The sequence below is a fragment of the Heterocephalus glaber genome, unplaced genomic scaffold (genome assembly GCF_053883595.1).
Source record: "Heterocephalus glaber isolate CG9 unplaced genomic scaffold, H.glaber_assembly_v1.0 deba00001561, whole genome shotgun sequence".
Classification (NCBI taxonomy): Eukaryota; Metazoa; Chordata; class Mammalia; order Rodentia; family Bathyergidae; genus Heterocephalus; species Heterocephalus glaber.
Genome location: NW_028258349.1, coordinates 14414609 through 14433936, shown reverse-complemented (window position 1 = coordinate 14433936; position 19328 = coordinate 14414609). Strand labels below are relative to the sequence as shown.

The 19328-nt window shown below is 45.5% G+C and overlaps 1 protein-coding gene across 5 annotated transcripts in view; it reads left to right on the top strand.

The window, feature by feature from the left end:
• Nucleotides 1–12264: 12264 nt before the first annotated feature.
• Nucleotides 12265–19328, top strand: part of Fbxo17 (F-box protein 17) — an 18432-nt gene continuing 11368 nt past the window's right edge. For 2 of the 5 annotated variants that reach the window (XR_015443084.1, XR_015443085.1), the window contains exon 1: nucleotides 12265–12792. Coding sequence is in view for 1 of the 5 variants with exons in the window: in XM_087191150.1 (XP_087047276.1) it covers nucleotides 12292–12792 (501 nt within the window). In the remaining 4 variants the exon portion in view is untranslated. The remainder of the gene's footprint in view (nucleotides 12793–19328) is intronic. The other 3 variants (XM_087191151.1, XM_087191150.1, XM_087191148.1) reach the window with 3 other exon arrangements.

Genomic DNA, 19328 nt, shown 5'->3' with positions numbered 1-19328 from the left:
CGGGGGGAAATGAACACTTTCGGTTTTCATGCAGAGTAAATCTAGATTCCTTTGGATAACAAGTGTCCATGTGAATTGTAAAAGCAGTTTTGCTCTTTCTAGGCCTTCTGTCCTGGTGTTCATTCTGTCTCGTGTTTGGAACACAGTATGCACTCACGTTCTGGAGTGCACAGCTGTCCTGTGAGGTGGCCCCAGGGGGATGGCACTGGCACTTCCTGAGGACAGGTTTGCCAAATGCGTATGAAGTCACGTGAGGCTCCTCTGTGGGCGATGGCAACGCATTGTGGCTGCTATGGTTTGGCTATGGTTTGTCCCCTATTTGTGAGCTGGAAGCTTGGTCCTCCCTGCAATGCTACCAAGAGGTGGGGGACCTCTGTAAGGTGAAGATGGAAGATGATTAAGTCATGGGGAGTTGTAGAATTCAAGAGACCGGAGAGACCACTGGGAAACAGGAGGATTTTAATAGGTGCACCGTCTCAGCCAGACTTCTGTCCAAAGGACTGGGCAACGAACAAAGAAATATCCTAGTTTTTATATATTTTCTGAAAGGGTGGGTGCGAAATGAGACAAAGACAGTTACTCATTTAGTGACAAACTTAACAGTCTGCCTGAAAGTACACAGGCATAAGGAATTCTAGGATGTCATAAGGCGTTACTTAGAGAACACAGTGTCAGCCTTACCTGTATTTCTTGAGAGAAAACAATTCCCAAGATGTCGTAGGGCTCCATTTACAGGGATGTGTTTGTTTACCTGATTAGTACCAGAACGAGGTCAGCCTTATGAAGAAACAGATTCCTGAGAAACCAGGACACCACAAGACTCTGTCGTCAAGAATCTTGCTATTTACCTTATCTGTTGAAGAGCAGGGGTCAGCAACACAGGGGGGTGGAATAGAAGGAGGAAACCGCACAAAGCAGGGAGAGACTGCTTAAGGGTAAAGAAAAACTAATTTTAGGTTCTGCTTTAGGGGCACTGCCCTCGCACAGTATTGTTGTTTTTTTTTGCCCTGGCACAGTATTAATGCCATCTCTTGGGAGTGGGTTCACATCAGGAGTCTGGGTTAGTTACCACAAGAACAGAATGTTACAAAGTTGGGTCATCCACATGTTTGGTTTCTTCTGTACGTGCTGCTTGCTGTCCTTACATGTGGTTCTGCCATGTGATGCCATCTGCCATGTTATGACACAGCACAAGGCACTCATCAGATGAGGCCACCTGATCTTGAACTTTCTTGCCTGCAGCTCTCTAAGCTTAATAACCTTTTCTTTATGAAGTATCCAGCCTTGGGTATTTTGTCATAGCAACAGGAAATTGACTAAGACACTGCTAATTCTCCCAAGTGACCACCTGCTTGGCACACAGGAAGATCTGGTTAGGCAAAGGGTGGCAATGGCATTTTCGTCACAGGATGTTTTATTCGATCTACCCAGACTTTTCAATGTCCAGAATGCCGACACACACTTACGGCCCTCTTCCTGTTCCCATAGCACATGTAAATCAATCCAGAATGAGTGACATTTTCAGTTAACAAACATGAAGGGCCCCATTCCACCCCATGTGGCTCACATGAGCTTTGCCAAGTGTTCCTTGGTCCACTATAAAAACGTGATGCCTACAATGTCGATTGTCTGCCATCCAACAATTCTGTGTGTAAGTCTCACAATCTGTAATCATTATTTGAGCAGGTCCTGTGCTGGGCACCATCCCTGTCTGTCACAGCGTGGGTGACCGCTCAGATTCAAGCTGACTGCTCAGTATTTATTCACCTACTTACAAGACATGATGTATGACATGGTCAAAACTCCACTTGTGGCCTCCATCCTCCTGTTGGTTTCGAGGACTTTCCACACATGAAGACGCACACAGCTGTGAATTCCTAGGGCTGTGCTGGTCACCTGAACTGAGTATGTGGACACTGCCCCCACAGATGGGCACCTACGTTGCTGTTACAAATAATTCTGGGACGAAACTTCCTGGGCATAGACTTTTAATTTTTTTTTACTTATTAGTACCTGTGTGTAGTACAAAATGTTAACATTCCTTGTGGGGAATTAATGCATGTACATAATACATCTTAACTCCCTTTTTCTTCCCTTTTCCCTTCCCTCCCTCTCTTCCCTCAGTCTCTGCATAGACTAACATTTCTGCAGAGGAATCTCCCACAGGAGTAAAGTTGGGGGCAGGCGCTGGCTATGGTTGGCTTTGCTGCCACTGAGGCCCTCCAGAAAGTGTTGGGACGCAGTGAATGCTGTGCCCACTGCTGTGGCCGAGTGAGGAAATCCCAGAGGGCAAATGGGAACCCCAGGGAAACCTCTCCCCACAGGAATAGATGCTTCCAGGCCGTGGTCCGGGCTCCTTGAAGGCCATGATCGCACGGGAACCCATAAAAGGTTAACTTTTCTTTTTTTTTGAGGGGGGTACCAGGGATCCTTGGGCTTGTGCAGCAAGCCAAATCCCCGACCCATAACGGATTAATTTTGAAGGGAAAGATGAATTAGACTCGATGGCCAGGAAGAAACCGCCCAGTTGAAGTTCTGGGCCCCAGGCTAGGCCCTGGGCTGGGCTACTGCAGCTCTGGGTGGAGTCTCAGTCCTGTCTAGTTGGGAAGAGGATTCCTGGGGCGCTTGCAAACCCTGAGCTGGACCAGAGTGGATGGGCTGAAAATGGGCAAGTGGAAACTGGCTCTCTGCTTCCAGGAGTCCAGTGGGTCCCAGAGAAGCAGGGCCACCTATGTGGCTGGGGCCCCACTGCCTGCGAAGAGACACACTAGGTCTAGTGAGGGCCAAGGACAGGACTGGAGGTTGCGGTTGAGTTTAAATCCCTGGTGAGCAACACCGCTCTCTAGCGGACCTAAGTTGCTATTGGCGAACACTCGTGGGGCTTGGACGCCAATGTCCAATGGTTGTGGGTGTGTTAAGAAAGCTTCTCCTTCTGCTTGGGAGCTGTGCAAGGTCGTTAGCCTTGGCCTGACCGCAGTTTTCCTAGGTTTCTCACTGTAGCCAGGAGCCACCAGAACCGCGACACAGAATGTGAACCCTTTCCACATCCCATTCTTGTCTGGGCACTTCTGACCCTGCAGGTCCCACCAGGAAGCCAGAGTGTGGATCATGATCTTAGCACTTCTTCCACACAATGGTCCCCACTGTGGAGTTTCCCAGACGCCACGAGGCTCTCCTCCCCCGGGCTCACCCATCCACCCTTGTTGTAGAGACTCCTAGACGGAGGACCGCTCGTAGCCTAGCCACCTCCCAGAGGCCACACTTCTTACTACTGTGACAGTGGTGAATTTGGGAGGGATAAACATTCAAACCATAAAAGATCATTCTGGAGAAAGTTCTGAGGGAAAGTTGGGTGAAGGGCAAGACAGGAAGATGAGGGGAAGTGGGAGGTGGGATGGAGGAAGTGGGCAGCCTGGATATCTTCTGGGGGATATAATTAGGAGGTCTGGGTGGATGACGGGATGGCACAGGGAAAAGTGGAAGTGGGACGTGCTCCATCAGGCATCTCTGCTCAGGGAACCAGCCCAGTGGGGGAAGTGATCTGGGAGAGGAAGCTCAGGAAGTCAGTTTTACTCTGAGAGGCTCCACAGGCATCAGAGACAGAGCCAAGGGGTGAGCAGGCACAGTAGCCCAGACGTGGACCGGGAGGGAGGACTGATGCACAGCTCCATGAGACAGGGCTTGGGCCTGTGGGCCATGTTGACCCCGCTGGTGGGTGTGCAGTGGGTGCTGGGAGACAACTCCCACTGGGTGTCTTGCATTTCTGCACATCTTGTGAGCAGGGTGCTGCTTGACCCTGTGCTGAACTATCTTCCCAAGGAGATTGGTTTGTTCCCAAATAGCCTGGGAAGATAGCAACTGTGTCTCCTTCCAGAGCAAAGGATGGGGCTACCTACTATCTACTGTTTGAAGACAACGTATCCATTAGGCAGACTCACTGCCCATTAAAAAAAGGCTGGGCAGGGCCAGGGATTTAGCTCAATGGCACCATGCCTGCCTGGCAAGCACAAGGTCCTGAGTTCAATCCCTGGTACCAAAAATAAAAAAGAGGCTGGGTTCCCTAAGCTGAGGGCTCCTTTGCCATAAAACAATCCACTGTGTGCCTAATGCTTGACCCTCTTTACATTGCCCTGTGGGAAATGGGGCTGGGGAAACCACCCCAAATGCTGATTCTGTGACTACTTCTATTGCTCCAAGCATCTTGTGCCTTCTTGGAAAGAAAACAACTCAGGTATTTCAGGTTAGTTGACAATCTCTCGCTATCATCTTGTCCCCTGTGCTTCTTATTTTATAGAGACTGGGAGTATAAATATTAATTTCCCCGTGTGTGGACATGGCCATCTGACTGACTGCTATCCAATGTGGTTTCAGCAAAAGTCTTTTGGAAGGACTTGGGTGGTGGTTCTGGGAAAACATCTGTTTTACAAGTTTAAAGGGGGAGACTTTTATAATAATAAAAAAGACAATAAATGACAAGCTATAATTTTTTAGAGACACTTTATTTCAATATAATACAAGTAGATATTAATAAAGAAAACCTTTTTTAAAACAGTCTCCTATGAAAAAATACAGCAAAACTTTCATAACAAATTAATTAATTAACATTAGTTAATACTCTGTGTACTATAATCTTAAAAGAATGGCCAAAATGTTAGAGTACAAGTTATAGACAATAAAAGACTCTTAAAAATAAAAAATAACTGGTGCCTGCTGCGCAAGCACAAGGTCCCAAGTTCAATCCCTGGTACCAAAAAAATAAAATAAAATAAAATAAAAGACTCTTACAAAAAAGAAACAAATATATAATAGCACAAAATTTTCTTTTCATTGAACTAAGAGGACCTAGTGGTATAAATGAAAGAAATTAGCATATATATTGAAATATTTTGAAACCATGGAATATATAAATTGGGGAATTATTACAACTTCTCCCTACTTCCTATTTCTCTCTCTTCTTTTTTTTTTATGTTTTCTTTAACATTTAATAAAAACTATGTATAATAAATTTTTATTGTATTTTACATAAATTAGCCACCATACAAATTTATATAAATTAGAAGGAAGATTGACAGTTAAGGAGGGCCTACGGGATGTTTTCTCAGAGCATTAAAGTCAGAGTTCAGTTGGGGAAAAGGGTTCAGACTGTCAGATTAAGTGGGTGTTTATAAAAGCTAAAATGCAGGCCTTTGGGTAGATAACCAGACGCTGGAACCACCAATATTTCAAAGGCACCATTCTTTTTTTTTTTTTTCTTTTGGTACCAGAGATCGAACTCAGGACCTTGTGCTTGCAAGGGAGGTGGTGGAACCACTGAGCTAAATCCCCAGCCCCGCAAAGGCACCATTCTTAAACACAACCCCCATTTAGTTTTTGTTGTTGTTGTTTTTTCCCCTCCTTCTAGCCTAGAATGCAAATGTGATGTTTGGTTGGTGCAGCAACCATTTTGGGATCATGAAGTAGCAAATATAAAAATAAAAACTAGGGCCGGGGATTTAGCTCAGTGGTTTCACCACCTGTTGCAAGGACCCAAGTTCAATCCCTGGTACCAAAAAAATAAAAATAAAAACCAACATTCTAAAGAAAAAGAAGTGGTAAGCAGAAAATGCTTGGTAACATTATTAGCTACTACACAAACTCTGGGCTACATTTTTGAGCCTAATTATAGTGAAAGACAACTAAACCCAAATTAATTAGGGACACAAATGTCAGGTTTTTGTGTGGTTTTTTGCAGATGAATAAATTAACTGGTATGTTTTATTCATTTCATTTTTTATTCTTTGGCACTTAGGATTTGGTACAAAGATTAAAGTAGCTCCTAGGGTGGATGCTAAATAAATGACTGATAAATAAATTTATAAGAAAAAATTTTGTAGACTATGGGACATAGTAAAACAAGGGACAAGTAAGTTTTAAAGTTTATGATTGTGGAAAACTTCAAACATCTAAAACTGTATATAAGATAACATCATAAATTCTAAAATCCCACATACCCATCATTCAAACTTAACAATTAAGGACAAAATAATTCAGTAGTGTATATCTTTCTGTTGTTACATAAAACAATAACTGCATCTGTCATTGACAACTTTTTTGTGAAAGTGATCACTATTTCATTGACCTTCCATCTCATGTATCCTGAGATAACAACAAAGACGTAATTAGGCTATTGCCAAATTAAATATTGGGACTCTGTAAGCAGATAGAAAGAGGAAGATAGAAAGAGGAAGATTTTTGAAAAGTTATAAGTCAACATCAAAAAACTATAGTTGGAAGAGCAAAAGTCCTATTTGGGTCAAGCTCTGTCCAAGTTTTTATCTATAACAAGCGAGGATTGGAATAAAATCATCTCTAAGACCTCTATAACTCCAACATTATCTGATTTTTTTTAAATCTTTTTTTTTTTTTTTTTGGTACCGGGGATCAAACTCAGGACCTTGTGCTTGTGAAGCAAACACTGGAACCACTGAGCTAAATCCCCGGCCCTAAAAATCTTAAATGCTTGTTAGGTAAATGGCATTTGATCCGCACACTCAAAGTCCTACTTCTGCTTTGAATCTGTACTTGAATTTAGTTACAGAAATGCAGAGAAGGTTGAATTCTCAGTCCTGCAGGCCAGTTTTGCCAACATCGGGGCCCTAATTAGGAAAAAAGAAGCCCGGCACAAGCAGTATGGATGAGCATTAGAAAAGCTTGAGCTTACCTGTGACCTGGCAAAGGGTAAAGAAAATGTGGCTTGTATACACAATGGAGTATTATTCAGCCACGATGAAGGATGAGATCCTGTCATCTGCAGAAAATGGATGGAAACAGAGACCATCATATTAAGGGAAACAAACAAGTACCATATTTCATATTCCCACATATGAAAGATAAAAAACAAAAAGTTAAGCTGGTAGTAGAAGAGTGACTACTAGCAATTGGGAAGTCTGAGGAGAAAGTGGATATGGGCAGGTTGGATTTGATCAGAGCATGCTGCATGCATGTGTTGAAATATCGCCTATAACCCAAGTAAGCACTGAAACGGGGTTCACAGGGTTTCTCATAAAGAGGAAATAAGAGCTCCCCTTTCAACCCCAGATCCCTGGCTAAGAATTAACCTCACTGCAACAGTAACATGGTTTTCTTAAGAGGATCTTTTCATGTTAAGCCAGAAGGCTCAGAACTGAACAAAGGAGCTGGGAGCAGTGGTACACACCTGTAATCCTAGCACTCAGGAGACTGAGGCAGGAGGATCTCAAGTTGAAGGCACAAGGCCAACCTGGACCATATAGTGAGACCCTGTCTCAAAAAAAAAAAAGAAAGAAAGAACAAAGGGATGAACTGAATTAAACTCACAAAATCAACTCCATTTATTTATTTTTATTTCCTTATTTTTGAAACATTGTTATATATTTACTTATTTACATTTATTTACTATTTAGTTATTTAGTTATTATTTAGTTATTTGCAGTACTGGGGATTGAACCCAGGGCCTTTGCACTGAGCTACATGCCCAGCCCATTTTTATTATGAGACAGGGTCTTGCTAAATCACTAAATTGCCCAGGCCAAGTTTGAACTTGTGATCTTTCTGCCTCAGCCTCCTGGATTCCTGGGAATGTGGACATGCACCACCAATAACACTTTTGGGTAGTATTTAAGCAACATCAAGGATAGTGCTTGTTTAAAGTCTTTGTAATGTTAAAATGACCAGGCATTAGAAAATGTGACAAATATATCCTGTAAATGTACATCTTCCAATATAAACTGTGTAATTGAGTAATTCTTTATTTTAGATTTGAGATTTTGAATAAAAGAAGGTTTTCCCCTAAGTGAGCAAACGGCACTGCAATGTTTAAAAGATCTTGATATATTTAATTTATCAAAAACATCAAGTGCTTGGGCAGGTTTTGGTTCTTCAATATTTCTATTGAACTTCCAAAGAAAATCGAACAGTTTAAATTTGTGAAAGCAGAACATTTAAGGGAATTTAATTAACTAAGATTCTAAGTGGGATGCGAAGCCGCTGAAAGCGGAGTTGGTTGAACATTAATCAAAGAGCTCCCTGAAAGTGGCTGTTACATCTCTTGGTTTATAAATAGAAGTGATACTCGTAAGCAGAGCCCAGCAGCTTAGAGAAGACAATGGTTTAATTGGTCGCCTTAATGCACTGAAAATCACCTTCAGAGCAGAAGCCACGGATCCCTCCCCCATGGCACCAGAAGCCTCTCATGTGCTCTCCGGCCTTGGTGTCCCGAAGTGTCTTTGTCACCAGCATAAGCCTGGAGAAACAGTGCTAGACACAGCCAGATGTCCCCGACTTCCGTCTGCCCTTTGTCCACAGCTCTGGGAGGCAGCATCTGCGAAGCCCTGGGGACACCTACTCCCCAGTATTCATGGCCTGTGGAATCCTCTCCCCAGTGTGCACTGAACAGCGACTCCCTTCTGGCAAACAGAAAATGGCAGAAATGATGGAATGGGACTCCTGAGGTTCAGTTCCAAAAGGACTGTGACATATATATATATTTTTTTAATTGGCACATAGTAATTTTGTACATATTTATGGGGTACAGCCTGACGTTTCAATATATGTATACAATGCATAATGATCAAATCAGAGCAATCAGCATATCTCTCACCTTAAAAATTTGTCCTTTCAGGGCAGAGGATGTAGCTCAGTGGTGCTGTACCTGCCTGGCAAGCACAAGGTCCTGAGTTCGATTCCTGTACTGATAATATATATCCTTTCAGCTGGGTATAGTGACATGTGCCTGTAATCTCAGCACTCTAGAAGGCTGAGGCAAATTCAGTCTCAGCCTGGGCAGTTTAGGGAGATTCTGTCTCAAAAAAAAAAAAAAAAAAATAGCCAAGCATGGTGGTGAACACACACTACCATCATGTGAACTCTGCTCTTCTCTTTCGTTCCCCCAGAAGGCATTGTTCTTGAAGCCCAGATACTTTAGTCTTTTCATATTCTAGGCCAGCAGCTGTCAGGTAACCCATAGGCCCCTGGTGGCCAGAGGCTGGCCAGTGAGATAAAAGCCTCTGGTGGCCTTTCTTCCCCAGTCTGGATCTTCAAAGGAGAGCCTGATGACATCCAAATTACCCAGGCCCAGTCTTTTGTGATAGCAGCAAAACAGACTAAGCCAGTCTCACCAAACCGTGTCCCCAGCAAAAGGTGCACTCTTGTGGATAAAGCAACAGGACAAGGGAATCAAATGGAAACGGTAAAGAGATTGGAGAGGAGACTGCATCTGTTTCCTGATGCTGCTGTAACAAACTACCTCAAATGTAGTGGCTTGAAAGAGCAAAATTTATTCTCTTACACTCCTCGAGGTCAGAAGTACAAAATTACATCCCTGGGCTAACATCAAGTCATCAGCAGGGCAGTTTCCTTGTGGAGACTGAAGGAAGAACCCATGTCCTTGTCTTTCTTAGTTTTTGCTGTTTGCTTGCTTGCTTGAAGAGATGAGGTCTCACCATGTTGCCCAGGTTGGTCTCAAATTCTTAGGCTCAAGTGATCCTCCTGTTTCAGCTTCCCATGTAGCAGGTACTACAGGTATACATCATCATCCCTGACTTCCTTTTCCAGTTTCTAATGGCCACTTGCATTCCTTGGCTTGTGGTCTCTTCCTCCATCTTCAAAGCACATCCCTCCAATCTGTTTCCATCATGACATCCACATTCCTCTGGCACCTCCTGTGTCCCTCTTACAATGATTACTGATTCCATTCAGGACCCACCCAAAAAATCCAGTGTAATCTCCCCATCTCAAGATCCTTGATCACATTCACAAACCTCAGATTTACATTTACCTTTACATTTTGCCATGTAAAGTGACATATTCACAGGTCCTAGGGGTCAGGATGTGGATACCTCTGATGAAGAACTATTCAGTCTACCCCAGAGCCCATGGGCAAATGAGAGAAGCCGACACATTTCTGGCAGACGAGTCAGGTGGAGGAACAGAAACACGAATCTGTTGAGAGGAGCGTACCATTTCCGAGGGAGCTGCAGGAAAGTGGAGGCCAGGGCCACTCAGACTGTAGGAAGCAGGCAGGAGGGAGGTGAGGGAGACCAATGGACTCACTGATAGTCATCTGTGCTTCCTGCACCCTCCCCTCCCTGCTTAACAGGGTACAGGACACCCAAAGTCTAGGGAAACCAGAACTGAATACTGGTTCCCTAAAGTTCGAACAGCCTGAGGTGGTAACTCGGGCAGATGCTGGCATCTGAAATAGAAAGAAAAAAAAAAAAAAGGCAACCAGCCCTGTCCAGGCCCTTGTGGCAGAGGCCGGGCAGCTGGAAGTGGGGCTCCTGGTTGCTCACTGACCCAGCCCATGGACAGCAAGCTTCACACCCAGACTCAAAGCTCCCATTCATACCCTGATGCAGGGCACAGGCCTGGTGGAAAAGTAGCCTGGCTTTGAGAGCAGGAAGCCACTTCCATCACCTGCAGACACTAGCTGTGTCCCACCTTTGAGAACACCTACTGACAAGCCAGGATCACCAGATAAGACAGAAAACTTTGAGCAGGGCAGAGAGAGCTCAAAGTCAAGGCTAATTCAGGCCCCAGTCAAGGTACAACAACTATATTTGATTGTTGTGAGTCTTGGGGCGCCTCTCTCTCTCTCTCTCTCTCTCTCTCTCTCTCTCTCTCTCTGTCTCTTTCTAAAGGTCCTGGCCAGGTATCTTGTGGGTGACTGCCTGTTTCCTCATTATTAATTCAGGCTCACGACTAGGGATGTAGCTCAGTGGCAGAGGCCCTGGGTTCAAGCTGCAGCACTGGGAAGAAAGGAAGGGTGGGAGAGAGGAGAGAAAAGAAAAGAAATAACAGGACAGAAATTTGCACAGGCAATTTTGTGTCACATGTAGAGACGCTCAAGTGCATCGGGATGTTACTGTTGAGGAGGCTGTTTGATCCCTTGGTCTACAGAGATTCCTCCCGCCCCATTGTGTGGGTTCCCTTTTCCTCCTTGGTGATGAGGAATCATCTAGGGGGTGTTCATTTTGGACTCTTCCCAGACACTTTTACCTATGGCTCTGGGATCCTTCCACCATCCAGTTATTATACCGGAGACCTCCTGGGCTGCTTCTAATTGATCTGTAGTAAACATGAAGAAGTAAATTGTTTAATGTCTGTAAACATATATCGTCTATACAGGCCACATCTGCTTCACAGCAGATAATAATGGCATCAGTCATCGCAGTGGCAGGGCTAGTCTCTTATCTTATCTATAAACCTAAAGTTTCTTCATAAACTAGGCCGCCAAACTTTTTAGGCAGTGAGATTGGCCTGAAGGAGCAGTTGGCTATTTATAACCGCTTGGCTACTAAGTGCTACTCCCCTCTACTCACATGATCTTGGAGAACTAACCCCATCTGGCTGGGGACAGCACCTCACCCAGAGCTGAAACACTTTCCTCATCTTGCTTAAAGTAGCTTGGGTGGGTTCCTATTGCTTGTAGTCAAATGAATGCTAAGCTATGGAAGCCAGCAAAAATGACTCCGGACTGACAGCTCTCTGACATTCCTCCTGAGAGAGCCCTCTGACAGTACCTAGAGCTGATGTAGAACCACAGGAGGTGATGGGGAATGAATCACTGACACAAGTTTGACATCTGTCCTTAGAGACACACCCACAGGGTTCATCCTAGGCCTGAGAGGATGGCACTGTCCTGCTGATCTTGGAGATTTGGGTGTCCCTAAAGTAGAGGAAAACAGGCTTTTCATTGCTACAGAAAAGGCCCGGACTTCCCAGAATCCAGCCCTGGAACACAATGTTCAGAGGAGGAGATGATCCCTGCCTGTAATCCCAGCACTCTGAGGCTGAGGCAAGACGATAGTAAGTTGGAGCCCAGCCTGGGCAACACAGAGACTTAGAGAGACCCTGTCTTAAAGGAAAAATAAGGGTGGGGGGAGGCGGTGGCCTGAGGATGTAGCTCAATCCAAAGACCCTGGGTTCCCTCTCCAGTGCTGGGGTGAGCTGGATGGGGGAATCCAAATATTACTCAAGTCCCAGCCAAGCCGTTTAGGAGGCGTCGACGGGTGCAGGATCCAAGAGCTTTCAGGAATGGTGGAGGCGGCTTCAGGCAGAAGGCCAGGCGGGGAGGGGAGGGGGGGAGGGACACGGACAGATGTGGTGAGGGCGGGGGGCTTCCGTGGAGGTGGAATCCGCCCAGAGGAGGTGCCCGGGGTGTGAGCCCAGGCCGGGTCTCAGATTGCAGGAAGCCCCGCGGGAGGGGGAGGGGAAATGGGGGGAGGGCTGGGGGAGGAAAGGTCTTCCCCTTCCTGGGGGGCGGGAACCTGGGGCATGGGACTGGGCCCCCCCCCTCCGCCCTCGTCCCGCCCGCCGGCCACCTCGCAGGGCCGCGTCCCCGGCTGGCTGGGCCGGGCGGATGTCGGGGATCCCCTACCGCCGCCCCGAGCCGGCCGCCAGGTGAGCGCCAGGACAGGTAGGGACCCAGGTCTGAGCGAGTGTGGCGTCCTCACCGCAGCTGGGGAGATTCTGGCCCCGGCCCTGGCCGGAACGGGGTGGGGGGTCCCGGGAGCCCTGGCGCCACTTCCCAGGGCCCTGCTTTCCGAGACTCCTCTTACAAACCCGCATTGCACAGAAAGAGCTTTGCTTCCGAGCCCACCCCCTCTCACCCCACCCAGACCCACGCGGGCGCTGTGGGCCCTGAGGCCGGAGCTGCTACGTCTTCTCGCCTCGCAGCCCCTTCCGAAAACCCTGCGCCCCGGGCCTCGCCGAGGGCCCGGCCTCGCTTCAGGGACTTGGGGACGGTATGTGTTCAGCATAGCCACGCCTCTGAATGTAAGTTTTGTTCTTCTAAGTTACTTTTGCAAGGTTCTAGAGCAAGTTCCTTCGACTTTACCTAGCATCCATTTACACTCTTTTGAAAAGACTGAAATAGTATGAATCTGCTTTTAAGATACAGAATCATTGTTTAAATGTCCCAGGAACACATGAGAATAAACGACCAATAAGACAGACATGGCTTTGCATGAAAAAACAATTCTCGAAACAACAGTACCTCTTCCGCAGACAGCCAATCAAACATTTTTTGTAATCAACTTGCTTTTCAAAAATGGAGAAAGTAACTTGTGATACTGGTGCATCGTTTTGTTTTGTTTTGTTTTTTTAACATTTTCTCCTTTGTATTTCTTAGATAATCGTTTCCAAATCTTTAAAGCAACTTCTTGTATATTTTCTTCCATTATCAACTTTTAGACAGTGTGTTCACTGATCCTCTTTAAAATAGGAGACAGCTGGGCCGGGGATTTAACTCAGTGGTTTCGCCGCCTGCTGCGCGAGCACAAGGACCCGAGTTCGATCTCCGGTACCAAAAGAAAAAAAAAAGGAGACAATTTTCATTAGCTCGTTTTTGCCCTTTCTGTATAATCACTGCATTACTAAGTTTCTCTGTTAGCTTCTTTCCTAATACAGAGTCACTTTTTAAACTTGTATACCTGCGCTGACAGTGCAGTCCACTGGTACAGCGAGGCCCTCAGATAGATCCCCAGTACCCAAGAAACAAAAATAAAGAATAAACTTGTATTTCTGGTGAATATACCCAGTATCTGTTGATCCCCCGCCCTTTTGTAAGATTTGCCTGAGGAGCCTGTTTTAAAAGATGTATTTTAAAAATAGATTGGGTCGGGGATGTGGCTCAGTGGCGCTGCGCCTGCCTGGCAAGTGCAAGGTCCTGAGTTCGATCCCCAGTACCGCAAAAAAATAAAAATAGATGTCTAGGGCTAGGGATTTAGCTCAGTGGTTCAGCTGCCTGCCTTGCAAGTGCAAGGACCTGAGTTTAATCCCTGGTACTAAAAAAAAAAAAAAAAAAATAGATGTCTAAATATTTATGTAAAAAGTATTTTTATTTTTTATCCAATAAAGTTATACATTTGGTTCCCAAATCAAATAGAAATGAGTCTATCTTAATTTTTCTCTGATAAAAGTAACAATATCTTGAAGAAAATTGGAAAAGATGGGGGCTGTGCTTTAAGAGTTGTAAGGAGCCAGGCGTGATGGTGCTCCCCTGTAATCTCTGCACTCTAGAGGATGAGGCAGGAGAATCACTGAGTTGAAGGCCAGCCAGGGCTACATAGTGAGTTCAAGGCCAGCGACTTGGACTACATAGCGAGACCCTGTTTCCAAAAAAAAAGAGTTTAAGGAAACCTGACAACTCCCATCCCTGGTAAGACCTTATTAGCTAGAAAGAGTCACAAGACCTGGGGACAGCATGGGAAATCGGTATTAGATGACAGAATGGCTTTCTCTGTATGCTGTGAAGTGGAATTATGGTGTAGCCTGGTAGAAGGCCCTGATTCTTTTTTCAAAGGTCCATGTTTGAAAAAAGAGAGAGAGCAAATATGGCAAAATGTAGGGCCATTGGTGATGCTCATTTTACTGGTCTTTAAATTTTTCGATGTGATGAAAATGTATTTTTTATTTTATCTTTTATTTATTTTATTTTGGTACCGGAGATCGAACTCAGGACCTTGTGCTTTCCAGGCAGGGGGCAGAACCACTGAGCTAAATCCCTGGCCCTGTCTTGTTTATATTTTAATCCTCCAAGGCTCCTTCTAGTTTGAGCTGTTCAGGCCTTTTGCATGTTAACTTACCCAAGCCCTGACCTTCACTTTCCTTAGGTTCACTATTCAGAACCTCTGCCCGATCTCCCTAACTTCCTTCCACCTCCTGGCCTCAGTGGGAGCTTTTGTTTTATACTGAGCTGGTGCAGTAGGCCCCTGTAAGTCAGACCAAACCAAAATGGAGTCACTTGTGCCCACTGCCACATAATGTGACAGAGACTTTAAGGAAGCAGATAAATCCCAAAACAGACTTTTTTTTCCTGAAAGCAGGCGATTCCAGTCTACCTGAGCAAGTCCCCTCTGCCTTAATTCTTAAGGAAGGTAACCCAAAATAAACTGATATTAACCAGTCCTGTGTCCTGTCCACGCCCGCCCCCCCCACCATTGTTATGTTCCCTTGTTGCCACCTTATAAGATCCACTTCTGGGCCAGGGATTTAGCTTAGTGGTTCCACCGCCTGCCTCACAGTGCAAGGTCCCAAGTTTGATCCCCGGTACCAAAAAATAAAAAAATTTAAAAAAAAAACATTGAGACAAGATCCACGCTTCTGTGGCTGCCCGGCCTGGACCTCTCAATTCTATTTTGTAGAATGGAGGCTGCTCCAATTTATGAATCATAAATAAACACTTACTAGAAGCTGGATGTAATCCCAGCTACTCAAGAGGCTGAAGCAGGAGGACCATAAATTCTAGCTTGGGCAATTTAATGACTCAGCAAGACACTGACTCAGTATTTTTACAATTTTTTGAATTAAAAAAGAGAGTTGTAGATGCAGCTCAATTTGAAGGCCCTAGGTTCAATCTCCAATACCACAAAAACAAAAGGAACAACAGTGTCAAACTAGATCTGTGACTGAATTTGTTGTGATTTTGTCTTTTGATGCTGCTCTGCCCCTTACTTATCAAGTGACCTTGGGCACATTTCTTGCCTTGAAACCTCAGTTTCCCCAAGTGGAAAGGAGAATAGTGTCTAACCCTTGGGTTGTGAAGCTTCTGTGGGATTTTTCTAAAGAATTTCCCACAGGCCTAGAGCAAACTAGATGCTCAGTTAATAGAAGCTGTTAGTTTTTGGTGAAAGAATTTTCTTAACTACCATAGTCTAGGGCCGGGGATTTAGCTCAGTGGTTTCACTGCCTGCTGCGCAAGCACAAGGACCCAAGTTCGATCCCCGGTACCAAAAAAAAAAAAAAGACTAAATACTTTATTTAGGGCCGGGGATTTAGCTCAGTGGTTCCGCCACCTGCCTCGCAAGAGCAAGGACCAGAGTTCAATCCCCGGTAACAACAACAACAACAAAAAACATAGTCTACTACCCACACATGCTGTCAGCATCACAACTGCTATGGGGTCCCGCCTTCCACTCATTTTTTCTGATGGCTTTATTTATTTAATTTTTTTATTTTTATTTTTACTGGAGGTTTTGAACCCAGGGCCTTCACACTGAGCTACATTCCCAGCCCTTTTATTATTTTTATTTTTATTGATTTATTTTTGATACTGGGGATCGAACTCAAGACCTTGTGCTTGCGAGGTAGGTGGCGAAACCACTGAGCTAAATCCCTGGCCCTTTTTATTTTTTATTTTAAAACACAATCCCACTAAGTCACTAGGTTGTCCAGGCTGGGCTCACACTTGCAGTCCTCCTGCCTCAGCCTCCCAGTATCCTTGGGATTACACGGTGTGCACCCAAAAGCTAAACCCAGCTTTCTGCGGTAGATTTTTTTTTTTTTTTGGTACCGGGGATCAAACTCGGGACCTTGTGCTTTCAAGGCAGGTGGCAGCTCCACTGAGCTAAATCCTCAGCCCTCTGCAGTAGATTTTTGAATGGGCATTTTCATTCCTTGTCTTTTTTGAAAAACTGGAAGATTTGGCCACACTGAGGGCAACTTCCTACTTGGCAGTAGGTCAGGCAGTGTGCATGGGGGCCAAAGCCGTATCATCATCCCCCACTCCCTATCTCCTCCACCTGCCCGGCCTCACGTAGGGCGCTGCCACTTCCTGCAGGCATTTGAACTTGGTGTCTGTGAGATAATGTTTGAGGAGAACCCAGTGCAGAACCAGAATACAGTATAAATTTCTACTAGGCCAGCTAGGGTGTGTGTGTGTGTGTGTGTGTGTGTGTGTGTGTGTGTGTGTGTGTGAGACAGAGAGACAGAGACAGAGAGACAGAGAGGGAGAAGAAGGCACCCGGAGCTTGCTTTGATCATCAGGCTATGCAACCCCAGGCTTTCTCTACCCAGAAGAGGTGACTTAAAAAAAATCTAGGTCTGGGGATGCAGCTCAGTGGTAGAGTGCTTGCTTAGCATTCGGGAAGCCCTGGATTCCATCCCCAGCACAAGCACACATACAGGTACCCTATTCACACACTCAGATCGGCTAGGACACATCCTGATTAGCAAAGCTCAGTTTGCCTTTTTTTTTAGACAAAATCTCTCTGTATATTTCAGGCTGACCCTGAACTCACTATGTAGCCCAGGCTGGCCTCAAACTCCCAGCGATGCTCCTGCCTCAGCCTCCCAAGTGGTGGCATTACAGGTGTGCACCACCACACCCAGTAAGTTCAGTTTGCTTTCTTGAAAGGAAAGCTATATTGACTTTTTGAACATGTAAATAATTCCAAAGAGCATTATTTAAGCATGGCTTTCTGATGGCTTTTATATAACTGTTGCAGGGTAGAAACAACACAGCACTACTGTTCAGGAGCAAAAGAGTTAAAATTAGTATGGTTGAATGTAAGGGGGAGGAACATCTCCAGAAGGCATGACAAGGAAACCATTCTGAGTCCAATTTTTAAAAGATGGGCAGGGCCTGGGATGTAGCTCAGTGGCACCATGCCTGCCTGACAAGTGCAAGGTCCTGAGTTTGATTCCCAGTACCGGAAAAAAATAAAAAATAAAAAGATGGGCAATCCCAGGAGCTGACCTCGGCTGTCCTCAGGCATCACTGCTGGGAATGCAGTGCAGTCAGCAGCTCATGCTGGAAAGCTGCAGGGTGCTGCGCTGAAAGTTAAATAGACACGCACCCAGTGACCCAAGAATTCCACTGCTGGGTGTTTCCTCAGGGTGTCCACACACATTTTACATGCATGGTCATAGAAGCTTTGCTCATAATTGCCCCAAACTGGACACAACCCAAGTATCCATAATGATGAGTGGATAGAATGTGGATTATCAGTTCTGTGGAATATGACTCAGCAATAAAAAAGGAATGAACTGGTGACTGATTCACACATTCACTGTGGATGAATTGCAAAATCATGCTGAAGGAAGGAAGCACATACTGCACGTGTCCATCAGAGTCTAGTCAGGAGACTGAGACCGTATAGTAATTTGAATGGGGAATGTTTAAGATCTATAATTATTAACTATACCAGGGGATTCGAGTAAAAGGGATGGGCTGCTAAGAAATAAAAGGAACAATGAAGAATAAAGAAATAGGAGATAGTGCTGAGTAATCTGGCCACTCAGCAGCTACTCAGGAGGCTGAGGCATAAGGATTGCTCGAGCCCAGGAGTTCCTGCCGGCCTGGGCAACATAGCAACACTGGGTCTCAGGCAGAGGGAGGGGGAGACAGAAACCTTGAGCCATGCTGGATGTGCTGGCACTCTTAATCTCAGCACTTGGTTAGTTTAATCCAGGGATGCAGAACCAATAGTCAGTACTTAAAACATTGTTTTAAAAAAATGCTACTCCCAATTTACATTTACTAGGCTCAAAAGTGATAGTTTTTGCCCTAAATCACACATGTGGGAAATGGGTAGCATCAGAATTTGAACCCAGGTCTGTCTGTGTCTACAGTGCAGGGACCAAGCAGTCATTTCTTTTTTTCTTTTTTCTTTTCTGTTTTCTGGGGGACTTGTTTGTTTGTTTCTTTGTTGAGGTACTTGGGGTTGAATCCAGGGCCTTTGAACTGAGCTACATTACATCCTCAGCCCTTTTAAAAGTTATTTTTATTTTGAGACAGTGTCTCACTAAGTTGTCCGGACCTGGTGCAAACTTGCCGTCCTCCTGCTTCAGCCTCCCAGAGTGCGATACCCACTGTTTCTTAGTGGGGGTTCACCTGTTGGGCACCATCCCACATGGTGCAAGTCACCAAGCATTGTTCCAGGTAGCTAGTGTGCCCACTGAAAACACAGTGACTTTAAACAATAACCATTATTTTATTATGATCATTTATGGTTCTGGGGACTGACAGGACTCAGGTCAGTGGTCTACACGCAGGGGTCTCTTTCTGTTCGGTCAGACAATGGCTGGGGCTGGGCGGGGCTGTCCCAAGGGTGCTTCTCTCCTGGTCTAGCACCAAGGATGGGGAGCCTTGAACAGCTGGGGTGGGAACAGCTGGCGCTCCTCAGGCGTTTGTGCCTGTGTGCACTTGGTCTTTCCACAGGATGGCTTCCGGGGAGCCAGATGCACACAGGAACTCAGGCAGCCGTGTGCCAAGCCAGCACACACTGGCAAAGGCCAGTTAACTGTCACATCCCTTTCCAGTTCATGGACTTCGCACGGGCAGCTTGTAACCAGCCTCAGCTATAGTTTACACCACAGAAAGCAGCACATGCTATAAAGCCAAGTTCCCCACCCCACCAGTTGCTGACCGCTTTGCATTTGGCAGCAACCCCGGGCCCCAAGGCTCGTGTCCCTCTCAGAACACTGCCTCAGAAGTCCCTGAGCAGTGTTCCCTCTTTAGTGCTCTGAGAGTTAAGCCAGTCACAGAGACCAGTGCCAAAGACAGCATGTGGGCCTCACAGTTTAATAAG